The following is a 20,862-nucleotide window of genomic DNA, read 5'->3' as shown; positions in this document are numbered from 1 at the left end:
CACATACTCTCCCCATGGCACATATGTGGTGGCAGGTAAGACGAAAGGAGAGTGGGAAGAAACCAGGAGCCAGGCACTCGGTGGATCCTCCCACCATCCCATCCCAGTCTTTGGGGGCATTGCACACAACATGGCTCGTCACACAGTTGTGGTCCGTGTTGGAACATGGCCCCTGGGGGCGGCCCCCAGGACGTGCATTCCCCTTCTCGACTGTTCCAGAATCCTGTCCAACCGGGCGTGGAACGGAAAGACTGACCTATCCTGTCTGGGGGAGAAGAAGGGCGGTGTGTGTGCATTGAAGGGCAAGAGAACGACTGGAAGGCAAAGAAGAAAAAAGAAAAAAAAGGGACGAGGAGGCATGACGACCCACGGATGTTCTCGAACAAATGCTATCGAATGAAATGTTCTCGACGTGCCAGGTCGGGCACATCCCCCTGGCGAGTTCCATGCAGTAGGAAAGGAACGGCCTGCCTTGCCCGGGTTCTAGAAGGAAAAGAAAAATGCGGCCGGGGTGGTGGCGTAGCAGGCACAGCGAAGACACAGCATCAGGAACAGACCTCCCCCGAGCTAAGCACGGCACTCGGCCCAATGCCTTGTGGTGCCAAATGCTGCTCCGCGGGCGTGCTGCCCATCGGCGTGCCGAAAACAGAAGGGAGCAGCGCGCGCTGCATTCGTCGGCGATCAGAGCACAGCGCGGCGTTTGGGGGTGTGTAGAGCGGTGCAGAGGATTGAGGCCTGGGTGCTTGTCTGGGAAGGGGCGCTCCGCCTGATAAATTGCCGTTTCCCGTCAAATTTAAGCTCCGACGAACATTTCCGCCGTGTGCTGTGCCAGGTACTGTGGTATTTCCACGTCGCATAAAGCTGCTCCACATCCAGAGTGCCGGCCTTTTAGACCGGGATTCTCGTCCTTTCGTCTTCTCCTCCAGCTCTCGTCTTTTGTCGGCTTTGTGTTTTATATCTGGTACCTTCCTAAGCAGGTGCCTGCCTTGTTCCCGTCCGGGGCCCTTTTTTCTGGCCGCCCGTGCTGCACTGCAATCTGCCTGCTTTGCCGTGGTAATTTTGTTGTGTAAAAGGAAGCAGCCCAGAGCAGAAGGACTCACAGACCGCTCCCCCCCCCCCAAAAAAAAAAGCAGGGTGCCCATCCGTCCTCCCGTCGGCTTTTCCCCTCATCTTATTTGCGACTCCGCCGTCTCCGTATAACTGCCCTCCGAGCCCCCCATCCTCCCTCCGACGGGCCGTCTTCAGCACCTGAAGGCGCCGCCCACACTCGCGCTCGACGACCCGCCGCCGCCCCTCCATCGAGACCACGTGCCACCCCACCAAGGATTGACCTTGACTCAAGTTGGACGCCTGAAGCGCGCGCTCAGCTGCCTCTCGACCCCTTGGACCCGTCCCGGACGCACACTTCCTGTCCGACTCTTGTGGCCCCTGAACTTGTGAACCGACCGAGAAATTGCCCAACGCTACCTCGACCAAAGCCGTCCGCCGCCCGCGTGCTGCTTGTGAGCTTTCCCGTGTGCCCGACTACTTCTCGTCCACACCACCTTTCGCTTGCCCGGGCACCAACGAGCCCACCGCCCAACCACAGACCGCACAGCCGAAGCCCACCAGGCGAGGCGAGCCCGAACCCACTCCGTCGGCACATCCCTAGTTCTCTCGCAAAACGAAGAGCGAGTGAGAAAAAAATATTCACGAGCTCCCCCGAACGGCGAACCCTTCGGCGCCCCGAACTACCAGCCATGGCCGAGAAACCCTCGGTCCTCATCATAGGAGGGCTGGGGTACATTGGCCGATTCCTGGCCCTCTACATCCACCAAAATGAGCTCGCCTCCGAGGTGAGGCTGGTCGACAAGGTTCTTCCCCAGTTGGCCTGGCTCGCCCCCGAGTTCAGCGCCGCCTGCTCTACCGACAAGTTTGTCCAGGCCGACGCCAGCAGAGAACGTGAGTCTTGCAATTCCCTCTTCTCATCCTTTGCCCTAAGTCCGCCTGCTGCCTTGCCGCCTCTGGTCCGTCGGGAGAAACGGGAGGAAAAGCCCCGGAAAGAGAAAAAAAACGGGGCTTCTCAAAGATAAGAAAAAATGCCGAGGCAGCGGCACAGCTGGGCAGTGTCGTTCTCGCTTCTAACAGCCAGCCATTTCCCCACTGCAGAGTCTCTAGCACGCATATTCGACCGCGCCGACGGAAAACAGTGGGACTATGTCTTCAACTGCGGTGGCGAGACCAGGTACTCACAGGAGGATGAAGTCTACAGGCTGCGCTCGCTCGCCCTGTCGCTCGCCGTCGGCAAGGAGTCGGCCAAGCGCAAGGTCAAGCTCTTTGTGGAGCTGAGCACCGGCATGATCTACAAGCCCGACTCGCAGCCCAGCAAAGAGGGGGACAAGCAGAAGCCGTGGAGCAAAATCGCTGTCTTCAAGCAGCAGGCCGAGGAGCAGCTCTCCAAGATCGAGGGGTGAGTTGTGGCCCTGTCCGTGTCCCAAATTCGTGGGCTTACTGACAACCGCCGGTGGCCTCACCCTGAACAGTCTGAACCTCGTCATCGTACGACTGGCGCACGTGTACGGGCCGTATGCATCTCAATGGGTTGCGACGGCTCTCTGCATGGCGCGTGTGTACAAGGATAAGATGTACGACATGAAGTGGCTGTGGACCAAGGACCTCCGCACCAACACGGTGCACATACACGACGTCTCCCGCGCGCTCTGGGCCATCGCAGCCTGGTACGACGCCGGCAAGGCAAAGTGGGATGCGGCCTCGATGGGTGTCGTTCCCACCTTCAACGTTGTCGACAAGGGCGTGACCACGCAGGGCGCCATGGCGGACCTGATCGGCCAAATCTTTGAGATCGATACGGGCTTCCAGGGTCAACTGATCAGCACGTTTGCCAAGCTCAACATGGACAACGTGGTTGATGAGGTCAACGACAACATGCTGGGGCCCTGGGCCGACCTGCTCCAGAAGGCCGGCATCAGCCGTCCCGGGCCTCTGACGCCCTTTATGGAGAAGGAGCTGCTCAAGGACACGGACCTGAGCATGGACGGCAGCCGGCTCGAGTCAGTCGTCGGCTTCACGTATGAGCGCCCCAAGATGACCAAGGAGCTCCTCGAAGAGGTGATTGAGAGCTACAAGAGGATGAGATGGTGGCCCGAATGATTTGGCTCCAGGGATATCGTTTCGCCAATCTCGCGACCGGCCACCACGACCAAATATCGACTGCTCACGGCTTGGAGGAGACAAGAGGCCATTACGTCATTTCAGGCGGTTCCGGTTTAGGGATGGGCAACGCGACACGGCCCTTCTCTAACTTGGTGGGTGAGAGCGTGCGCACCGCCGGCCGAGTGCTCGACAAATCCCTCTCTCTTCCTCCATCCCCTCACGAATCGACCCGCCCTGGCGCCCCCTCTGATGATCACGAGGCGGTTCTCGGCGCCGTCAAGCGCCAAGAAGCGTATTTTGGAAAAGGAGCCGAGCGACGTGACCAGGTTTGGTCTGCTCCCCTACAGCTCGGTGGACGCAAGAGCTGAACATGCAAGTAAAAAAAGAAGGAAAAAAAGCGAAGCGGAAAGGAGAGAGAAAATCATCAAGAAAAGCAGGCCAATGGTGTTTCGGATTTTACCATGTTTTACGGGTTGCTCCTCGCGAAAGCGATACCGAGTGCCCGTTCCCAATTTTCTTTTTCAGTTCCGGAGTCCCAGGCCGACGGGTTTTTTGGGACCCGATGTATTATCATTGATATCCGTCTAATGTTTGTTGATACACCATTTCCCGCACCAGCTTCCCCTGCATTCATGCCTCTTTTTCTAGCACTTGTTCATTCCTGTTAAGCCTACACCCCGGGACCTACCTAGCTTAACCAAGCAATCGCCATGGCGCGGATAGACGTAAAAGAGGGAGGTCGTCGTGTGGGGGTACGTCATACGCTGTACGACGGAAGTTGTCAGGCAGGGTACCTACAGTACTGATGTGCGTACCAAGGCATGCACAAGCAACCTCCCGGGTCTTGGCAACCGAGGTCTCTCTTGGTCTGGTGTTGAGCTTTCCCCTTGCTTTGTTAACGAACGGCTTGTGTGCGTCCAATCGGCGGGCTTTCGCGCTTTCTATTTCGGTGACTGATGCATATCGTGCGTCTTTCCAAAGCTCCTCCCCAAACACCTGGGACGGGAGGGACTCATTCAAGTTTGACAAGCGACAGGACTTTGCGGATCCTTATTTTCTTCGTCCCATCTGCCCGTAGTCCGTTTTGCGTGTGCTCTGACCTCAGAGGGCGGGGTACTATTTTGGGTATGCTAGGTAGGTGGTAGGTACCTGGTAGTAGGTAGCATGTGCCTCGGCACGATGGTTTGGTGACACGCCAACGGTGCACGTTCTCTGGTGACGATCCCACCCATCACATCACCTGGGTACCCCTCAGGCAGGCAGGCAGGCAGGCAGGCCATACGTCCGTTCCAGCTTCGGACCGGCGGCGACGGCGTAAAAAAAATAAAAATAAAAAATCGAGCCTGCTATCGGTCGGGTTCTTCCATGGCACTGCTGGCCAGGGCGCGAGTATAAAGACCCGGGGTGGGACCCTCCGGTGTCGACCGACCGACCGACCCCTCCTGGACTGCTGCCAAACCCTCTGGTTCTTCTCCTCCGCCTTATCTTGGGCTGACTGTATCCTACTCGCTCGTCTCGACTTGCACCCGTGCACCGCCCGCCAACGATTGGTTTCCTACTCAGCATCGACATACGAGCAAACCAACTTTGACTGGACTGCCCCCGGCGGTGTGTATTTCCGCCAACCACATCTACGAGCCGACCGCAGCACAACTAAACTGTCGGGCAAAGCGGGTTTCGATAGCGCGCATATTTCCCTGACGCCGTTGAGCCTTTAATTTGCTTGGCCCCCCTGCTCCCAGCCAGCTTAGCTACCCCGCATTTTGGCAAAAGACAAGAAAGCGTCGCCCGCCATGGCCGCCCCACCCTCCAAGACGCTGAAGGATCTGAACGGGAAGTGGGTGATGGTGAGTCTTTTTGCTTGCCTTTTTTCTGCAATATGGGTTTATGAAGTGGGATTGCGAGACAAGAGAGGTAGATTGAGGCGATTGGATGGATGAATGGATGGGTTGAAAAAGAGAGGGTGTGCTCGTTTGCTGCCCCCGTGGAGAAGCGACGGGAGACGGTTGGTTGTCTCAGTCACGGCTCGACCCGAACCGCGTGGCCTGGCATGAGCTCCGGCTAGTTAGCCCACCGACGAATTGCCCAGAATGAGCCAAGCGAAGAGGAGGAATACAAACAGAAAAAAGAGGCAAACGCTGACCAACGCCCACGCAGAACAAAACCCTCTCGGACAGCACCGAGCCGGCGCTGGCGCTGCAGGGCATCGGCTGGTTCGTGCGCAAGGGCATCTCGATGGCGTCGGTGACGCTCAACGTCAAGCAGTACACGGGCGCGCCCAAGCCCCCTTCCACCTCGCCCGAGGAGGCCGTGCACATCGACATCGTCCAGACCGCCACGGGCGGCATCAAGGGCACCACGGAGCTGCGCTGCCTCGACGGCGTCGCGCGCGAGCACACGGACTGGCTGTTCGGCAAGGTCTCGGGCCGCTCGCGCCTCCTCAAGCGCGCCGAGGTCGCCGACGAGTACCTCAAGCGCGGCTGGATCGAGGAGGAGGGTGGTGAGGGAGGAGAGGAGGCCGAGCACATCGAGAGCAGGGCCGAGAGCGTCGACAACGGCTGGGTCGCGCTGCAGGTCTGGGGGTTCCAGCTCATCGGGGGCGAGAGGAGGTACGCGCGCAACATCATGGTGACCAAGGGCGCCGAGAGGGTCGAGATGCGGCTCGTGTACGACTGGGCGGGCGAGCAGCTGGACTTTGAGATTTAGGGGGGTTTGTTGTGCTTGTTTTCTTTTTCTTTTTTCCTTTCGCCTGCTTAGAGTCAGTCGCTTTGCTTCTCAGCAACCCACCACCTCACGCGGAATGTATATTCAACATCCTCACAAGCACACGTCAGGTCAAGCAATGGCCGATGTTGAATAGCTCTAAAAGACATGTGCCTGCCCAGACAAGGGGAGAGCCGTGTCCCTGTAGTTTGAAAAGATCCCATAAACGCCCGTTGATGCCCCCTTTCCCGATGACAAAAAGTCAAACTCCAATTCGCCGTTGAGCTTTCTTTTGCCAAGTATTTCCTGCCCATCTGGTCCCCTCCTTTTCTTTTGTCTTTCATCAACGCTTGACGATATCGCTCCCCACCCAGGCACATGCAACCAGCCAACCAGCCAAACCCCTCCCCTACTCCGGCCGCCTCTTGACAAACTCCTCCAGGTCCGCGGCGGTCGCGACGCCCAGCACGAAGCGGCGGCGGTCGTCCGTCACCACCGCAAAGTCCTGCCTCTGCCCCCCGTGGTTGGCGCCGGCGAAGAAGGCCTCGAGCTGCTCGAGGGGCGTGTCGAGCGTGATGACCGTGTACGGGCTCCCGCCCTTGCCGCGGCGGAACCGCGTCATGACGGACCGGATCTCGTCCTCGGGCTTGGCCTTGCCCTCCTCCATCAGCCCCTGCAGGTTCGGGATCGAGATGTAGCCCAGCAGGGCGCGCGTGGTGCCGTCGACGATGGTCAGGTGCGTGTACTCGCGCTCGAACGCCGACTGCAGCGCCAGCCCGACCGGGTCCGAGGGGGTCAGGGAGAGGGCGGCCGGGGGGTCGAGGTCCGAGACGACGGCCTGGGGTGGAGGGAGGGGTGAGTGTGTGAGGTTAGTTTTCTTGGTGGGTGGTGGTGGTGGTGGTGGTGGTGGTGGTGATGGCGAGAGGATGTGACGCCATCCCCCACATGGACCTACCCCACGATACCGCGCAGCCCACTTGGAGACGAAAGGCTGCGACGCAGCGGCGGCGTTAGCGCTTGACGATTGGACCATGGCGTTGGCGGTTTGGAGAGAGATCTGCGGCTACTGTTGGTCTCGGGGCGTGGGAGATGTCGAGCGCGTTAAAGGGGCCGGCACTGCATGTGGTTTGCCAGCGCCGCACGAGTTTGAAGTCGTCAACATGTGGTGGGGCAGCCAATTGAATTGATCGATGCCAGTCTGGACCTCAATTGGACATCCTGAGTTGGCATGAAGCTCCGTCATTGGCTCTGATGTCATTGTGGAGCTTGTCTTCAAGCATCAAAGAGATGGGGAAATGCATTGCCTCAATTTTCACACCAACAGCTATTCGCCATATCCATTACAAATAAACGGATGTTTTACAACCCATCATCCACTCGGCAACGTCCATCTTCTCGTAGTGCCTCCCCATCGCGTCCCACGAGTGCACTAGAAGGGCCCTAAGCTCGGCGCTGAGCCAGGTTTCCATTTTAGCCCGCTTTTCAGGTCGCTGGGATCCCGTTGCGCTGATGGAGCTTGCAGCTCTCCCTCTGGACCGCTTCTGGGAGGCCGCGATAACCTAGCTTCAGGCAACCCACGACCACACAGCCGTGTTTGAGTGAGCTTACCAATGCGTAAATAATCCCATCAAAAAGCTGCCACCAACCCTATTACGACGGCTTCGCCCATGCTCTTGGCATACCGGAAACGATGTTATATATCATACATTCAAGGTGTGCCTACATGTAGCCATCTAGCGCCACGTAATAAATTATAATCTATAGGTTACCGATATACATGTTCTTCGAAAAACAACCCTCGTAATTTGTAAAAACCGGGTAGGAAGTACAAATAGTATAGAAATGGGTGTGGAGGTGGCAAACGCGTCATCTAAAAAGCCTTGCGATCGCCTCGTACCCGCGGCCTGTGACGATGTGCAGCGGCGTGCGGCCGTCGATATCTTTCGCTTCGGTATTAGCACCCCGCTTTACAAGCAGCTCAGCGACCGTCTTGTTCCCGTATATCGCGGCATAGTGCAGAGGCGTAAACTCGTTGTTATTTTTCACCTCGATATCGGCGCTTAGATCCAAGAACAACTTAGCAACGGCTTTGCGATGGAGCCCAATAACCGCCTGTAATGGCGTGTGTCTGAACTGGCCCCTCGTTTCCAAGTTGGCCCCCTTTTCCACCAGCAGCCTGGCGGCGGCTTCGTGTCCGTTCTCAACAGCCGCGAGTAACGGCGTCTCGTCATCCCAATACTCATTGATGTTGGCTCCCTTTTCCAGTAGAATTTTAACCATCTCGTCGTAGCCTTTGGATGAGGTGGCTACGAGGGCGCTCCGCCCTTTTGTGCGTTAACGTCTGGCCCCTTTTCAAGAAGCAGTTTAACAATCTCGTTATGGCCGGCATATGAGGCGATTTTGAAGGCGCTGCCGTACGTGCCCTTCTCATTAACGTCCGCTCCCGTTTCAAGTTGACTCCCAGATACGGCCCGCAAACGAGTCGGCAGCCAGCTTGGTAATTCCAGGCATGGTATCGCTACGGTCGGACCCGACCTCGTGTGAAGATTGCGAGCTAATGGCCGAATCAAGTGAAGTGTTTATTTCGTCGAGTTGGGAGCGCTGCGAGAATGCTTTGACAACGGGCTGCTCCAGCCACTCGAGTTTTTTAAGTCCGGTTTGCTACTCCCGATTCTTCACTTCAATCCATTTTTCGTTAATTGCGTCAGATGCGCGTCTTCGAAGGACCAACCGGGCATATTTTAAGCCTGCTAAGGCAATCGCACTCAAGCCGGGGACACACGATATCAATCGTGTTGTGCACGTCGGAGCCCGGACCGGAGTCGCCACGATCACTGCTGAGATCAACTGCTGAGATCACTGCTGAGATCACTGCAGTATCCACGCACGTTTGAGTCCGTGTCGCTACCACCACCGTCTTCGCCGCCCCCTGTCCTGATTGGGGCCAGAAGCAGGGCAACAGATATTAAATGCTTCTTGATGTGAGCGATTAAAGCTTCCAAAGCCTAAGAGGATTGCCGGTCGGGGAACCGTCTCTTAATGCCCTCAGGGAAACCACCGCAGAACGGACAAGACTGGAGACCTTCTTGTTTTCGAACCATGCCATGCTTGACGAAGGCAGGTCTGGAGGCATCAGAGGCTGCGTGGTTATAGTGATCCCGAAGATGGTTGTTGAGCTTTCCCGGACTGGAAAAGGAAACAGCGGCCTGTGGTCCACAGTGCCAGCATCGCCGTGTCCGTTGGGAGTGTCTGTTCTTTAAATGAGCAAGCCAGTCACTGCACGTGTCTGCACGTACGAAGGGCGAGGAGCAGTCTTCGAACACGCAGAAAAATGGCTCAAAGTCGCGGATCAAGTGGTTCCTGGCCGATAATAGGTTAATTAATATCTATGCTAGGTGCGCTCTGTACCTTGTTTGCAAAAACTTACCTCCACTGATGTTTTTCAAGCCTTTTGGTGCCTTGCCTGCTTTCTTCCCTGGCATTCGGGCGTGCTACCGGTGAGTCGTGATGGCTGTGCCCTGCTCCTCGGATGGGGAAAACGAGGAAGCAGTATGGACATGTGAACGAGAGCCCTCCTGGATCTAGATCTGGCATCTTGGGAAACTCGCCGTGGGAGACTTGAATAGACGAGACAGATTCGGGCCGTTCCGCTTTAAACCAATCAGCTGTGCGCAGTTCTTCTGGGTCGAGGGCTGTGACTTCAGTGCTCGACAGGATGATGCTGGGCTGAACACGGGAGTGGGACAAATCCATGTTAGCCCGTTGCGGCTCCAACTGGCCGACGTATTCTGTGGCATATTTTCCCCTACTTTCGTGTTGTTGTTGCTGCTTCGACAGTAGATCTAGGGCCGGCTGGTTCCGTGTAGAAATACTCGTCTGACGGCGCTCTAGATACAGGAAACGATCTGTCCCTCTTCCTATTTTCCTTTTTTTTATATCCTTTTTCTTCTGCTTTTTAATTTCCTTGTTATTTATTTATTTTTCATTATCTTTTAATTCTTTAGCCATTTCTCTACGTTTTATTTTATCCCCACATTCATCTAACAGGATAAATTGTCAACGCCAACTCTTTTGTTCGTTATAAGCAACGTCGAACCCAAGATACGCCCGCGTATGGCCGTCTGGGCGAAAGACCTGTGGCGACTCCGACCTGGTATTGAGGAATCCCGTTCCGTGTCGACGCAGCTCAGAGAGACGGAGTTGGTATCTTTCAGGGAGCTACTCCTTGAGCAGTCATCCAATGGAGGTGGTCAATCATCGAAAAGATCACCTGGACTTGCCCCCTGGAGGCCGAAAGATCCCCACTAGCGATAGCATCTGCTTCCTTCGACCACCCAAGCGCACACCGCTGGAAATCACCAAGCCATACCTCACAGTCAGCAGCGCTCCCCGGACTTGGAAGTCCCAACAGCAGTCATCTTCGGGATGGAATCAGCCCCACCGCTTTCCGAACATTCTAGCCCTTTAAATACTCTTGTTCGAAATTGAACGAGGTACCCCAACCAAGCCCGACTCATCCCAAGCCCCATGCGTGGAAGCCATTGCGGAGTTCGATTACTGGACCAAGTTGTCGAGTCTATCAGAAAGGCGGACAGTTCCAGAGGGCCTTCGTCATGCAGTCGCAGATGTACCAGCCGAAGCAATTCAAGACCCACAATCTCGACAAAAGCAACATTCGAGACCACGATGTCTGGAGATACATCTTTGATCGGGTACTTTATCCGCTTGAGAATGCCCTCCTGACGGCATATGGGATCAGTCCGTACATGCTCCATGTGGGTCCAGAGCAGCAGAGCAATGCAGTCGCCCAGCTGTCGGGCTCTTTTGATGGTGAAGAGAGCGGCGAAGTTGACGATTACCAGTGAGCGCTCCCCTAAATTCGTCTGCTGTGTTTCAAGGTCTCCGCTAACAGAAGTACGCGTAGCCGAGTCGCAACAGAGGAACGGACGGAGAATTTGGAGGGCGTGCATGACCTCGTGTACGAGTGTTAGCAACGATGTGAGGAGCTCGCTCAACGTGGTGGATCGGATCGAGGGACAGAACGCGTCAAGATCGCAGTGTTGGACACCGGACTACAACTTCCCAGACACCTTCACGCACTCTATCAGGACCAGGGGAGAATCCTCACCAAGTAGTCAAAAAGCTTTGTGGGCAAACCTGACAGCGTGGCCTCTCAGCACAACTAGGACTGGGACTGCGACTGCGACGGTCATGGCTCTCGCGTGGGCGAGATTGTTCTCTGATGTGCACCTTGTGCCGACCTGCCCGTCGCAAAGGTGTTCCAGACTAGACGGGACCTGACGAATCCTGATTTGGCCGACCAAGTTCGCAGGGGAATCGCCGAGGTACGCCGTCTTTTGCAGCATATTCTTCACAATCCACTACGCATAACAGATCAAGCACTTACCGATCACCCCAGGCCATTGATGTAGCAACAAATACCTGGAAGGCCGACGTGATTGTTATGTGCTTTGGGTTCGTCGCCTGATCAAGGACCCCAAGGACCCGGAAAGCACGATCGCAGGGAGCAGCGACGTGCCGGTCCCGCCCCCAAAGGTCTACGAGAGCTCAAAGGCCGACTGAACCACAGCTTCCTGCTAGGCACAGCAGTGGTGTCCGTCGGGTATTATTCGCTCCTATAGCCGTCTGCATGTTGGTGGGAATACAGTCACGTAGTCTGCAATTGACTTGCCAATGCAGCCCGCCCTCCCGTTCCATGGCTTGCTCGCTTGTTTCCTCGGTAAAATGTTTCGTATTGTATCCACAAAACGAGAGCATGTTGCTGTCACGAGTCCTTTTGCTTGATTCCAGTGGTATAGTGATACCAGGGGAACCCGAACAAAAACCTTTCCCATAAATACGAAAAATCAAGCAGAATAAGCCCTAGTATTCTCCCATCTCGACCGCCAAATGACCAGAGCGCTGAGCCGCAGCCTCGCACTATAATCGTAGTTCCTTGTCCTTAGAGGGTGGCTCTTCCTCGAGAAACCCCTGAGCGATTCAAGAAGCAACAAATGCCAGCCTAGTAGCAAGTAGCAAAACTAAAAGAGTTCCCTCTTGAACTAGAAGCCGTTCAGGATCTGTCAGTCACATCTCCGCAATCTCTCGAGCCGTTCCGTCAGGTCTCTCGGAAGAGGCAAGCACGTAGTCGTTCTAGCCCTCTAAACGCCAAGCGGGAATCGGCCATACGTGCGCCAAGCGCGACTAGCTGCCGTGTGGCGCAGGCACAGCGTTCTAGTGTCTGGTGTCTGGTGACCTCAAGTGGGCGGAAACAAGCTCTTTCTACATACAAGCCTTGTTTTCAGCTGGCCTTGCTGGCTTCTTGGCATCAATGGCCGGGGTGCGGCTGTGAATGCTACTCGGAGGTGAGAACGAGGCTGATTGAGAGCAAGCTATAATAGACCAGAGGCGGGCACTTGCACAGGAAAGGGCGCATGATAAAACATGTTGACAAAATAGAGACCTTTGCGCGGCTGTTTCAGAACCCTCCCCTGATCTCGTCTCCGCCTATAATCTCGACATAGACAGCTTTTCTCGGTCGACGGAGATCGCAGCAGGCGGCGGAGTCCGCAGCGTGATTACATAGGCCACCAGACATGACCCCACATCAAGCGAACAGAAAAAAAAAGGGGTGGCACCAGTCCAGCGTCGTTGCTGTTTAATCTATCTTACCCAAAGCATCGGGATCGAGACCATCAGAAAGTACAAGCCCCACCCCAGGTGTAACCCCAGCCCAGCCCAGAGATGCTGCATCCAACTGTTGGGCTTCATTGCCAGTAGTTGCGTACACTGTGCCACATGCCCGTTAGATTTACCTGCATCACATCTTGTATCTTGTAGCGAGCAGGTATCTACTGCCAACAATATCCACGCCACCCGGTTAAAAGCATGCGACGATGGCGGCCCTGGCCGTTGGGCTAGGTTGTGACGTATGTGGGAGCTACCCCTCGACCGAAATCTAGCTCCTTCCGCCCTCGGGCATAAGTTCGTTCTTTTTTCTCTGCCATTTCCGCCGCCGATCTTTTCTCGGGCCCATACCTGCAGGTCACCGCACTGCTCCAGCAAAGGCGCCATGTAGTTGGCCTATCCACGATGAGCACACGATGCAAGCCTGCTTAGCATGTTGAGAGGCGGAGCAGATATGGATGGTGTCAACTACCATAGATGCTGGGTCCCAATCCATTCAAATCCCAACGAGATGACGTCCTAGCTATTGATCAGAATTGTGGCTTGGGTTCATGTGAATATGTTTCACTCTGCTCTCTTCTTCCTCAACTTATCCATTCCCGATCCGTCGCCTGGATTCTAAGGGCGTTTCTGACTATTATTCATGATTCATGATTTTGTCACCCACCAGACTGCATCGTCACGCTCGCTGGACGCGAGGAATGATTCAATCAATCACAATTCCCCGCTTCCCTGGCTGGGGAAGTCGGGCCACGCGCGTCAATGAAGCGAGAAGGATTGGGGTCTGTGCTTCCCCACATTTGGCGGTTGATGGGGAGCGGGAGCGGGGCCGACCATTCCTCAGCCCCAAAATTATTGAGAAGGAGAGATGCACCTTGGTTGGATGCCACGTTCCCGGAAAGCAACAGCGACCGCACTCCAGAAACAGAAGGATGCAGTAGATAAAACGGTCAAGACTGCGAAACATCTACCCATCGAGTAATGCTGCCTCACCTTCGCCTGGGAGGACCGAGATGGACTGAGAGCCTGTCTGATCCGGATTATATCTCCGTGACCTGGGATTGGGCCGATCCTAGTGTGCGCCTGGTCTACCAGAAATTGAACCGGCGGGTGTGGAGCGCGGCCACTCGATGCTTCCATTCTATCGGCTTGTCTCTCACCTATCAGCGGCCATGCCCCCGAGGGTTCACCGCACCCCAAAGAGCCCGCCCGGGGCCGCACGCGACAGGATCGATCTGCATACAGTCGAGCAAATATGCAGCACTAATGTATGTGCACTCCATGTGCCATCGCTTACGACCCAATGGTTGTTGGCGGGTAATACACACCCATCAGGTGGCTTGGCAGGATCCATGACACCCAGAGGGGCAGGTCAACTCGCACAACCTAGCGCTAGCTCCCGGCCGTCAACTCAATTGACCTGCGCTTCATGACCAGATGGCGAACTCTGCGCCGAGACCAGAGGGGTGCCTCCATTTCCGTGTCTCCTTCTGGCGCACCAGACTTGGCCATGGCACAATACACGCGCGCCTGTCTGTCTGTTGTACCGACAGTGTTGCTACTCACGGTGCCTAACCGTGCTGTCTGCACCCACAAAATACAAGTGGCAAGGCGAGGTGTGGTAGCGCCTACCCCAAAGAATAGCGACATCAGCTGCGCATTCGCTACGACGGGCCAGCCTCCGCTCGCACGGTAAGGTAACCCCACCCCAGCCAGCACCAGGGTCTGGTCGTCAGCACATCAGTCGCATCCACACCCTAAAACATCCTGGGGGGCCCCAGGTGGTGTGGAAGCCAGCAGGGCCTCGGGGGCCGGAGAGCCAGGCAGGGATCGAATAACCCACCACCGGAACCAGCCCTGCCCCGAACGTTGCGCACCCTCGGGGCCATGGCCGTGGCCGTCTTAATACCTCGTCTTCTCCGCCGCTCCGCTCCATCTCTTTCCCTCAGCTCCCTCTGCAGCGAACGCCGCCCCTGTGCGCCCCTGGTCGTCCCTGAAGTGTTCGTCCTAGCCTCGCAGTCTTTCGGATCGCGTTACTCGATCGCCCGTCAACCACTCGTCCCAGGCGCGAGGATAAGAGCAATTGGTCTGGTTTTCAATGAGCCGCACCCGAACTTAATCCCGCCACGCGATCCCTGTCTTGTGCCCGCCGACCACCTCTCGAACCCAGCCTTGGCGGAACCGTGAGGCTGTCCATTCGCCAAGCGAGCCGAAGCGAACCCTCAGTCTCCTTTCGTTTTCTAGAAATCGCTCCTTCGCTGTCACCTTTTTCGACACACACCCGCCTTTTAATCTGTTTGCCTTGCCCCCTTTCTTACCTCTCCTCATCTTTGCCTCATTCCCTTTGGCTCCCCGGCCTTCTTCACTGCGACCCTCCCACGACCTTGACTCGACCCTGCACTGCGGTCGCACAGCGGCGGAAGCGCCGCTACCTGCGTGTCCTGGACGCCGTCGTCATAATCAACAGCGCCATCTCCCTCGCGGCCGAGCTTTGCGAATGCGCGCGCCGCACCACCGTTCGCCATCCACCTGTGCGCCCCTCCCGAGGCAGATTCCCGAAACAGGCCATAATTCCAACCCAATCCCGACCTCGACCCCTTGCCATACAAAATGGCGGGCTTCTTTAAGCATCTAAAATCCGGCGCAGTAGGTATTCTCGTTCCGCCCGTCGCATGGCTGCGCTTGAGCGACAGGCGCGAGAGAGCCCGACTTCTTTCAAGCTCTTGAGCGTCTTTGATCACTGCTAACTTTGGCTACCTCTCCAAGGGCTCGTCGGGATCCTCGGCTAATGCCGCGGCAGGCAAGAAGAAGGAGGAGCCGGCTCCGGAGCTGACGCCTCTAGAGAAGATGCTGCAAAACGCCGGGCCTCTCCGCGAGGATGGAAGCGACAAGTTCTTCGGCCTAGAAAACGTATGGCCCACACACGCGTATACGCCTGCCCATGGAGGCTCTCACTTGCCACTTCTCTGCTAACCACCGTATCTTGGCAAATAGTTTGGAAACACATGGTGCCGGCCCTCCTCACCCCAGTTCCGACCTCCTCGTTGAGCCCCAAACTGACTTGCGTGCCCCAAAGTTACTGCAACTCGATCGTACAAGCATTATACTACTCCGAGACCTTCAGAGAGAACGTCGTCAACTACCCGCCATTCTCGCCCTCCGATACCCCGAATGGCAAGCGCGCCAAGGTCAACGTGCAAATACGACCGCCTGCAGCCGCCAACGAAGACCAGCCGCCCGCAGGCAAGAAGCTGACAGCCGCGCAGGCCCTCGAGCAGAGGAAAAAGATAAACGCGGGCCAGGGACTGCCATTGCGACCCGAGGACAAGCCCGACTCGCCTGAGTACAAGAAGAAGCAGGCGATGCTGAAGGGGCCCGTCCTGGAGCTGGCACAGGAAAACTCGACTGCGTACGGGATGCAAGAGAGCACATTTACCGGCCTCAAGGATTTGTTCATGGCCCTCATCGAGAGCCAGACCAGGACCGGCGTCCTGAGTCCGCAGCGCTTCCTCGAGATCTTCAAGCGCGACAACGAGATGTTCCGCAACTCGATGCATCAAGATGCACACGAATTCTACGGCCTCGTGCTGAACGACGTCATTTCCAACGTCGAGGCCAACGCCAAGAAGCTTCGGGAGCTGGACGAGGCACGAGCCAAAGACGCCCTGGCGCAGTCGGTAGAAAAGGCCCTCGGCGCCTCTGTCAGCGCTTTGGCGCGACCGCAACCAGGGGCCAGGTCACCCGGCACGGGATGGGTCCACGACATCTTCGAGGGCCTGCTAACATCGGAGACCAAGTGCCTCACCTGTGAAACCGCCTCTCAGAGGGACGAGACGTTCCTAGATCTGTCTATTGACCTAGAAGAGCATTCGTCCGTCACGGCCTGTCTCCAGAAATTCTCGGCTGAGGAGATGCTGTGCGAGCGGAACAAGTTCCACTGCGACCACTGCGGCGGGCTCCAGGAGGCTGAGAAGCGCATGAAGGTCAAGAGGCTCCCCAAGGTCCTCGCGCTGCACCTGAAGCGTTTCAAGTACACTGAGGATTACAGCCGGCTGCAGAAGTTATTTCACCGAGTCGTGTACCCTTACCAGCTCAGGATGTTCAACACCACAGAGGAGGCCGCAGACCCGGACCGAGTCTACGAGCTCTATGCCGTCGTGGTCCACATCGGCCCGAATGCGCTACATGGCCATTACGTTTCCGTCATCAAGACACCTGGTCGTGGCTGGCTGTTATTCGACGACGAGATGGTCGAGCCCGTTGACAAGCATTTTGTTCGCAACTTCTTCGGCGACAAGCCGGGGAACACAGCGTGCGCTTACGTGCTTTTTTACCAGGAGACGACGTTGGAGAAGGTCATGGCAGAGCAGGATGCCGAAGGGCTGGAGGAAATCAAGCTGGCAACACAAACAGCGGATCTCGCGACCGAGCAGGCCAACGGGACCGCAGTTCCGCTAACCAAACAGGTCACGGCGCCCATGCAGCCGGTCGAGGAACACGATGCGCTCGCTGCCCTGGATCACGCCATCACCGCGCCAAACGGCGCCATCGTCCCGCCTCCCGTTGTACCACCATCTACTCACCCGCTCGCGGCCGCCCCTCCACCTATGCCAGCTGCGGTCAAGCAGTCCAAGGAGGAGAAGGAACGGGAAAAGAAGGAGCAGAAGGCGCAAGAAAAGGCCAAAAAGATGGCCGAGAAAGAGCAGGCCAAGCTCGAGGAGAAGCAGAGGAAGGAGAGGGAACAGCGGCAGAAATCAGCACGCAAGAGCGAGCTCGACGACATGAGGAAAGCTCTACAGGCGAGCAAGCAGACAGCAGTTGAGGAAGAGGAAAAGCAGAAAAAAGAGAACGGAGCATCCTCTCTCAAGGACGTCAGCAACGGCAACGGCACAGCGAGCGGGAAGCTGGCCTCGAGTGCCGTCAGCGGACTCATTAATCGATCCAAGACTGTTGGAGGCATGTCTCGCAGGAGCTTTGCCTTTCTCAACAAGGACAAGGACAGGGCCGACAGCGGATCCTCGGAGCACGCCGCCTCCAATGGCACACCGTCGTCTCCGCACGCTGAGGGCCCTATCCCTGGGCCTGGGAGACTGAAAGAGAGGTTCAGCTTCAATATTGGAAGAAAGAAGAGTAGCAACCTGTTCTCATAACGGGATGCCGACATAAGTAGCCCCCGCTTTGCCTGCGACACTATGAAGACGGCCGAGCTGCGCTCACCACGATACGAACCGGCCGTTATTATCTTTTCTACACGCCACGTTGGCTTAATACGCATATATACATCCAGGTTCGGCCACGCTATCCCATTTCTTATCCCCAAGTACATATGTGCGGTCATATATATGGCCTGTACAAAGAATGTTGGGAGGGACTAGCGCTTGTTTTGATCTTGGGGGCGCGGTTTGTTGTTGGTTCATTCTCATGTCACGGAACGCATCCAGGAACCGCTAGATTCCAGTCTTGGGAAACGGCGAGGAGAAGGTCTGCATGTCGGCAATGTAGGCATCAAAAATAGACACAAACATATTATCCATGTCGCGCGATATCTTTGTCGATGTGCACGTGCTGGTGAATACCCTGAGTGCGCCTAACCAGCCCATGGCTCTGTTATTTGTCGTTTGCACGGCAGGAAGTGGACATTACAAATGACGGTTGGCGCGAGAACATGGGGTTGAAATAACAGCCGCCTTCAGTAGGTACCTAGCCATATATGGTAAAATCGCAGGAAACAGCCCCTGGCGCATGCATAGTCTCCAGCCGTAACGCCAAACCACAAAATGGGACGTATCCCAATGGCCGTCCATAAATCAAAAAGAGTAGACGGCCTAGTATATGCTATAGGTGTCTATTTATTCCACCCATATCGACTTCGCCATTCCACACACCCTCAGCCGAGGGGGCATGCCCGACTAGCCCAGGACGATCTCGTATATTATTATCAAGGTGTTGACGACGATCAGCGGTACTGCAGGATGGGCCGCGCATCGTCAGTGATTCTATCCATCGCTGTGCCTCCACGGCAAGTTTGACTGTGGCGAAGAGTGGGGGGATGCACACTTCTCATGAGCGTCCGGACGCTGGCGATCAGATTTACGGTGCGAGCCTTGACACTCGCCTCGGGGCTTTGGCCGAACGCTGGGTCGTACGAGGAAGGCGAGAAGTTGACTGAGGGGGGGAAGCGCAATATTAGTCTTGGTTGGTTCGAGGGCGGCCGCTTCGGGCTTTCAGGGGAGGTTTTTGTAGTGGTGGGCCGGTGTTTGGATCCAGATCGAACATACGGCGCGCGAGGAAGCGGTCTTCGGACAGGATGGCGATCGCATTGATGAGAAGGACGCTGACTATACAGATGCGCATGTTAGCCAAGCCGCTTTGTTCTGTTAGGGGGGGAAGACTTGCTGTAGAGGAAACTCCCGAGGATCATCATCTTGAAGGACTGGGGCTGTGTGCGGGAACCGGCGCGGCTTGCGCAAGCAAAAAGAAAACAGAGAAACAAGAATACAAGTCTACGTAGACAGGAACTGTACAGGACGCCTGTCTCGGGTGGGTGACGGGTAGGTGGTATCCTGGGATCGAGGGGGCAAGGCGGCGATGTCAGAAGCCCAGAAGCCACATGGCACAAGATGCCGATTCGTTGATGACGGCGCGGCGTGTCGTCTGGGGCAGTCGCAATGTGACCTTGCGCGCCTTCCATGTCCGCCCAGCCCCGGCTCCAGCCGCGACCGGTGGGGGTAGGCGGATTAACAGTTTATCCGGGCTTGAGCCGCCTGGGATGTGGGGCCTGCCTCGACCAAGCTCCAAGCTCCAAAGCTCCAGTGGGTGCTCTAGGCAAGTCTCCAGCGAATGCGGCAAGCTGCACAGCATTGGACCGCTGCTAGATGCAGGGGCGCTGTTCGATTGGACACCAGGTCAGCTACCACCAACTTGAATACCAATCACAGCGACGAGAGGACAAAGTCCAGTTAACCTCAAACCTCCAAACTTCTTTTGCCAGCCCCCAGGCTGCGCGTTTTGAGAGCCGGTCCCGGAATGCTGCCAAAGTAACTGCAAAATCAACTCTCAAGATGCGACTGCTTGGTATATTCCCTTTTCCGTCACTTTTCTCTCAGTCGCTTACCAGAGCGAGGGAGCCACGATGAGAGTCCGCAAACTGAACGCAAGCACCCCCACAGACGCATTCCTCTCCCTCCTGATACCAGGGCTGGTCCTAGTCCACCTGGCGGTGGCGCCCTACACCAAGGTGGAGGAGTCGTTCAACATGCAGGCCACGCACGATGTGCTCGTCTACGGCACGCCGACGGCCGACGTGCGAGCCAAGCTCGGCGGCAGCTACGACCACTTCGCCTTCCCCGGCGCCGTGCCGCGCACCTTTGTCGGCCCCGTCATCCTGGCCGGTGTCTCCCAGCCGCTGATCGCGCTGGCGGGCGGCTTCCGCCACGCCCAGCTGGTGGTGCGCGCCGTCCTGGGCCTGTTCAACACCCTAGCCATGCTCGCCTTCAAGGCCGCCCTCGGCCGCGCCTACGGAAAGTCGGTCGAGCGGTGGTACACCCTATTCCAGGCTAGCCAGTTCCACGTCATTTTCTACGCCTCCAGGACCCTGCCCAACATGTTCGCCTTTGGTCTGAGTAGGTCCATCTATCCCTGTCCACCCGTCATCCCGTGATGTAGCATGAGCAACATCCGGTTCTTGTTATGAAGGCGCGGCTCTGGTCTGACGAGGCATATCAGCTACCCTGGCCTTCACCAACCTCCTGCCTAGCCCCAACCCAAAGGCCATGGCTCCCCGCCAGCGTGTGTCCATCTCCCTCTTCGTGCTCGCGGCCATCATCTTCCGCTCCGAGGTGGCCCTGCTTCTCGCGACCAACGCGCTCTACCTCGTGGTCGCGCCGCTGGCGCCCCTGGAGAGGCTCATCTGGCCCTTTGCCATCTCGTCCGCCATGGCGCTGCTTGTCTCGGTGCCGCTGGACTCGTACTTCTGGCAGCGGCCGCTCTGGCCCGAGCTCTGGGGCTTCTACTACAACGCCGTGCTCGGCTCGTCCTCCAACTGGGGCGTCTCGCCCTGGCACTGGTACTTCACCTCAGCCCTGCCCCGGATCCTGCTCAACCCGCTGGCCCCCTTCCTGGCGGGCCTGGCGCTCCGCCAGCCCGGTACTAGCCGTGCCGCGCGCCTGCTCGTCTGGCCCAACGTCCTCTTTGTGGCCGTCTACTCGCTGCAGCCGCACAAGGAGGCCCGCTTCATCTTCTACGTCGCCCCGCCCCTGACGGCCGCCGCGGCGCTGGGGGCGGCCTTTGCGTGGGACCGCCGCGCCAGGGCGCCCGCGA

At 57.0% G+C, this 20,862-nt stretch overlaps 10 protein-coding genes across 10 annotated transcripts; 5 read left to right on the top strand and 5 right to left on the bottom strand.

Annotated features, from left to right (window-relative positions):
• The first annotated feature begins 793 nt into the window (after positions 1-793).
• On the top strand, positions 794-4,455 carry GGTG_06350 (NAD dependent epimerase/dehydratase). The gene is made up of 3 exons (XM_009224167.1): positions 794-1,941; positions 2,149-2,449; positions 2,523-4,455. The coding sequence occupies exons 1-3, from the start codon at positions 1,740-1,742 to the stop codon at positions 3,148-3,150; spliced, it is 1,131 nt and encodes a 376-aa protein (XP_009222431.1). The 5' UTR covers positions 794-1,739; the 3' UTR covers positions 3,151-4,455.
• Positions 4,383-6,087, top strand: GGTG_06349 (hypothetical protein). The gene is made up of 2 exons (XM_009224166.1): positions 4,383-5,000; positions 5,311-6,087. Exons 1-2 carry the CDS (start codon positions 4,947-4,949, stop codon positions 5,857-5,859), a joined length of 603 nt encoding a protein of 200 aa, XP_009222430.1. The 5' UTR covers positions 4,383-4,946; the 3' UTR covers positions 5,860-6,087.
• On the bottom strand, positions 5,989-7,032 carry GGTG_06348 (cystathionine beta-synthase). Its single transcript, XM_009224165.1, has 2 exons — positions 6,812-7,032; positions 5,989-6,694 (listed from the first exon to the last, which is right to left on the bottom strand). Exons 1-2 carry the CDS (start codon positions 6,887-6,889, stop codon positions 6,266-6,268), a joined length of 507 nt encoding a protein of 168 aa, XP_009222429.1. The 5' UTR covers positions 6,890-7,032; the 3' UTR covers positions 5,989-6,265.
• Positions 7,033-7,722: 690 nt separating this feature from the next.
• On the bottom strand, positions 7,723-8,136 carry GGTG_06347 (hypothetical protein; the record flags this gene model as incomplete). The annotated part of the gene is made up of 1 exon (XM_009224164.1): positions 7,723-8,136. The coding sequence occupies one exon, from the start codon at positions 8,134-8,136 to the stop codon at positions 7,723-7,725; it is 414 nt and encodes a 137-aa protein (XP_009222428.1).
• A 725-nt stretch (positions 8,137-8,861) lies between these two features.
• GGTG_06346 (hypothetical protein) lies at positions 8,862-9,609 on the bottom strand (the record flags this gene model as incomplete). The annotated part of the gene is made up of 2 exons (XM_009224163.1): positions 8,862-8,979; positions 9,284-9,609. The coding sequence occupies 2 exons, from the start codon at positions 9,607-9,609 to the stop codon at positions 8,862-8,864; spliced, it is 444 nt and encodes a 147-aa protein (XP_009222427.1).
• Positions 9,610-10,469: 860 nt separating this feature from the next.
• Positions 10,470-11,439, top strand: GGTG_06345 (hypothetical protein; the record flags this gene model as incomplete). Its single annotated transcript, XM_009224162.1, has 3 exons — positions 10,470-10,717; positions 10,848-11,078; positions 11,289-11,439. The coding sequence occupies 3 exons, from the start codon at positions 10,470-10,472 to the stop codon at positions 11,437-11,439; spliced, it is 630 nt and encodes a 209-aa protein (XP_009222426.1).
• Positions 11,440-11,897: 458 nt separating this feature from the next.
• GGTG_06344 (hypothetical protein) lies at positions 11,898-12,930 on the bottom strand (the record flags this gene model as incomplete). The annotated part of the gene is made up of 4 exons (XM_009224161.1): positions 11,898-11,918; positions 12,147-12,170; positions 12,529-12,645; positions 12,895-12,930. The coding sequence occupies 4 exons, from the start codon at positions 12,928-12,930 to the stop codon at positions 11,898-11,900; spliced, it is 198 nt and encodes a 65-aa protein (XP_009222425.1).
• A 1,346-nt stretch (positions 12,931-14,276) lies between these two features.
• On the top strand, positions 14,277-18,146 carry GGTG_06343 (ubiquitin carboxyl-terminal hydrolase 13). Its single transcript, XM_009224160.1, has 4 exons — positions 14,277-15,189; positions 15,310-15,453; positions 15,538-15,551; positions 15,620-18,146. The coding sequence occupies exons 1-4, from the start codon at positions 15,154-15,156 to the stop codon at positions 17,691-17,693; spliced, it is 2,268 nt and encodes a 755-aa protein (XP_009222424.1). The 5' UTR covers positions 14,277-15,153; the 3' UTR covers positions 17,694-18,146.
• Positions 18,012-19,222, bottom strand: GGTG_06342 (hypothetical protein). The gene is made up of 4 exons (XM_009224159.1): positions 18,940-19,222; positions 18,822-18,881; positions 18,601-18,708; positions 18,012-18,508 (listed from the first exon to the last, which is right to left on the bottom strand). Exons 1-4 carry the CDS (start codon positions 18,965-18,967, stop codon positions 18,453-18,455), a joined length of 252 nt encoding a protein of 83 aa, XP_009222423.1. The 5' UTR covers positions 18,968-19,222; the 3' UTR covers positions 18,012-18,452.
• GGTG_06341 (alpha-1,6-mannosyltransferase subunit) lies at positions 19,154-20,802 on the top strand (the record flags this gene model as incomplete). Its single annotated transcript, XM_009224158.1, has 4 exons — positions 19,154-19,448; positions 19,650-20,165; positions 20,269-20,608; positions 20,757-20,802. 4 exons carry the CDS (start codon positions 19,154-19,156, stop codon positions 20,800-20,802), a joined length of 1,197 nt encoding a protein of 398 aa, XP_009222422.1.
• Positions 20,803-20,862: the final 60 nt, after the last annotated feature.

This window comes from Gaeumannomyces tritici (genome assembly GCF_000145635.1).
Source record: "Gaeumannomyces tritici R3-111a-1 unplaced genomic scaffold supercont2.3, whole genome shotgun sequence".
In the NCBI taxonomy this organism is placed as follows: domain Eukaryota; kingdom Fungi; phylum Ascomycota; class Sordariomycetes; order Magnaporthales; family Magnaporthaceae; genus Gaeumannomyces; species Gaeumannomyces tritici.
The sequence above is the reverse complement of the archived record's forward strand: the minus strand, read 5'-3'. Positions and strand labels throughout refer to the sequence as shown.

Coding starts and splice junctions, on each gene's coding strand:
- GGTG_06349 (XM_009224166.1), top strand. CDS start 4,947: ATGGCCGCCCCACCCTCCAAGACGCTGAAGGATCTGAACGGGAAGTGG. Junction 5,001..5,310: donor TGAACGGGAAGTGGGTGATG/GTGAGTCTTTTT, acceptor ACGCCCACGCAG/AACAAAACCCTCTCGGACAG.
- GGTG_06343 (XM_009224160.1), top strand. CDS start 15,154: ATGGCGGGCTTCTTTAAGCATCTAAAATCCGGCGCA. Junction 15,190..15,309: donor AGCATCTAAAATCCGGCGCA/GTAGGTATTCTC, acceptor TACCTCTCCAAG/GGCTCGTCGGGATCCTCGGC.
- GGTG_06348 (XM_009224165.1), bottom strand. CDS start 6,889: ATGGTCCAATCGTCAAGCGCTAACGCCGCCGCTGCGTCGCAGCCTTTC. Junction 6,695..6,811: donor GGGCTGCGCGGTATCGTGGG/GTAGGTCCATGT, acceptor CCTCCACCCCAG/GCCGTCGTCTCGGACCTCGA.
- GGTG_06342 (XM_009224159.1), bottom strand. CDS start 18,967: ATGATGATCCTCGGGAGTTTCCTCTACA. Junction 18,882..18,939: donor CCTCGGGAGTTTCCTCTACA/GCAAGTCTTCCC, acceptor GCATCTGTATAG/TCAGCGTCCTTCTCATCAAT. Junction 18,709..18,821: donor AGACCGCTTCCTCGCGCGCC/GTATGTTCGATC, acceptor TCCCCCCCTCAG/TCAACTTCTCGCCTTCCTCG.
- GGTG_06350 (XM_009224167.1), top strand. CDS start 1,740: ATGGCCGAGAAACCCTCGGTCCTCATCATAGGAGGGCTGGGGTACATT. Junction 1,942..2,148: donor GGCCGACGCCAGCAGAGAAC/GTGAGTCTTGCA, acceptor TCCCCACTGCAG/AGTCTCTAGCACGCATATTC. Junction 2,450..2,522: donor CAGCTCTCCAAGATCGAGGG/GTGAGTTGTGGC, acceptor CACCCTGAACAG/TCTGAACCTCGTCATCGTAC.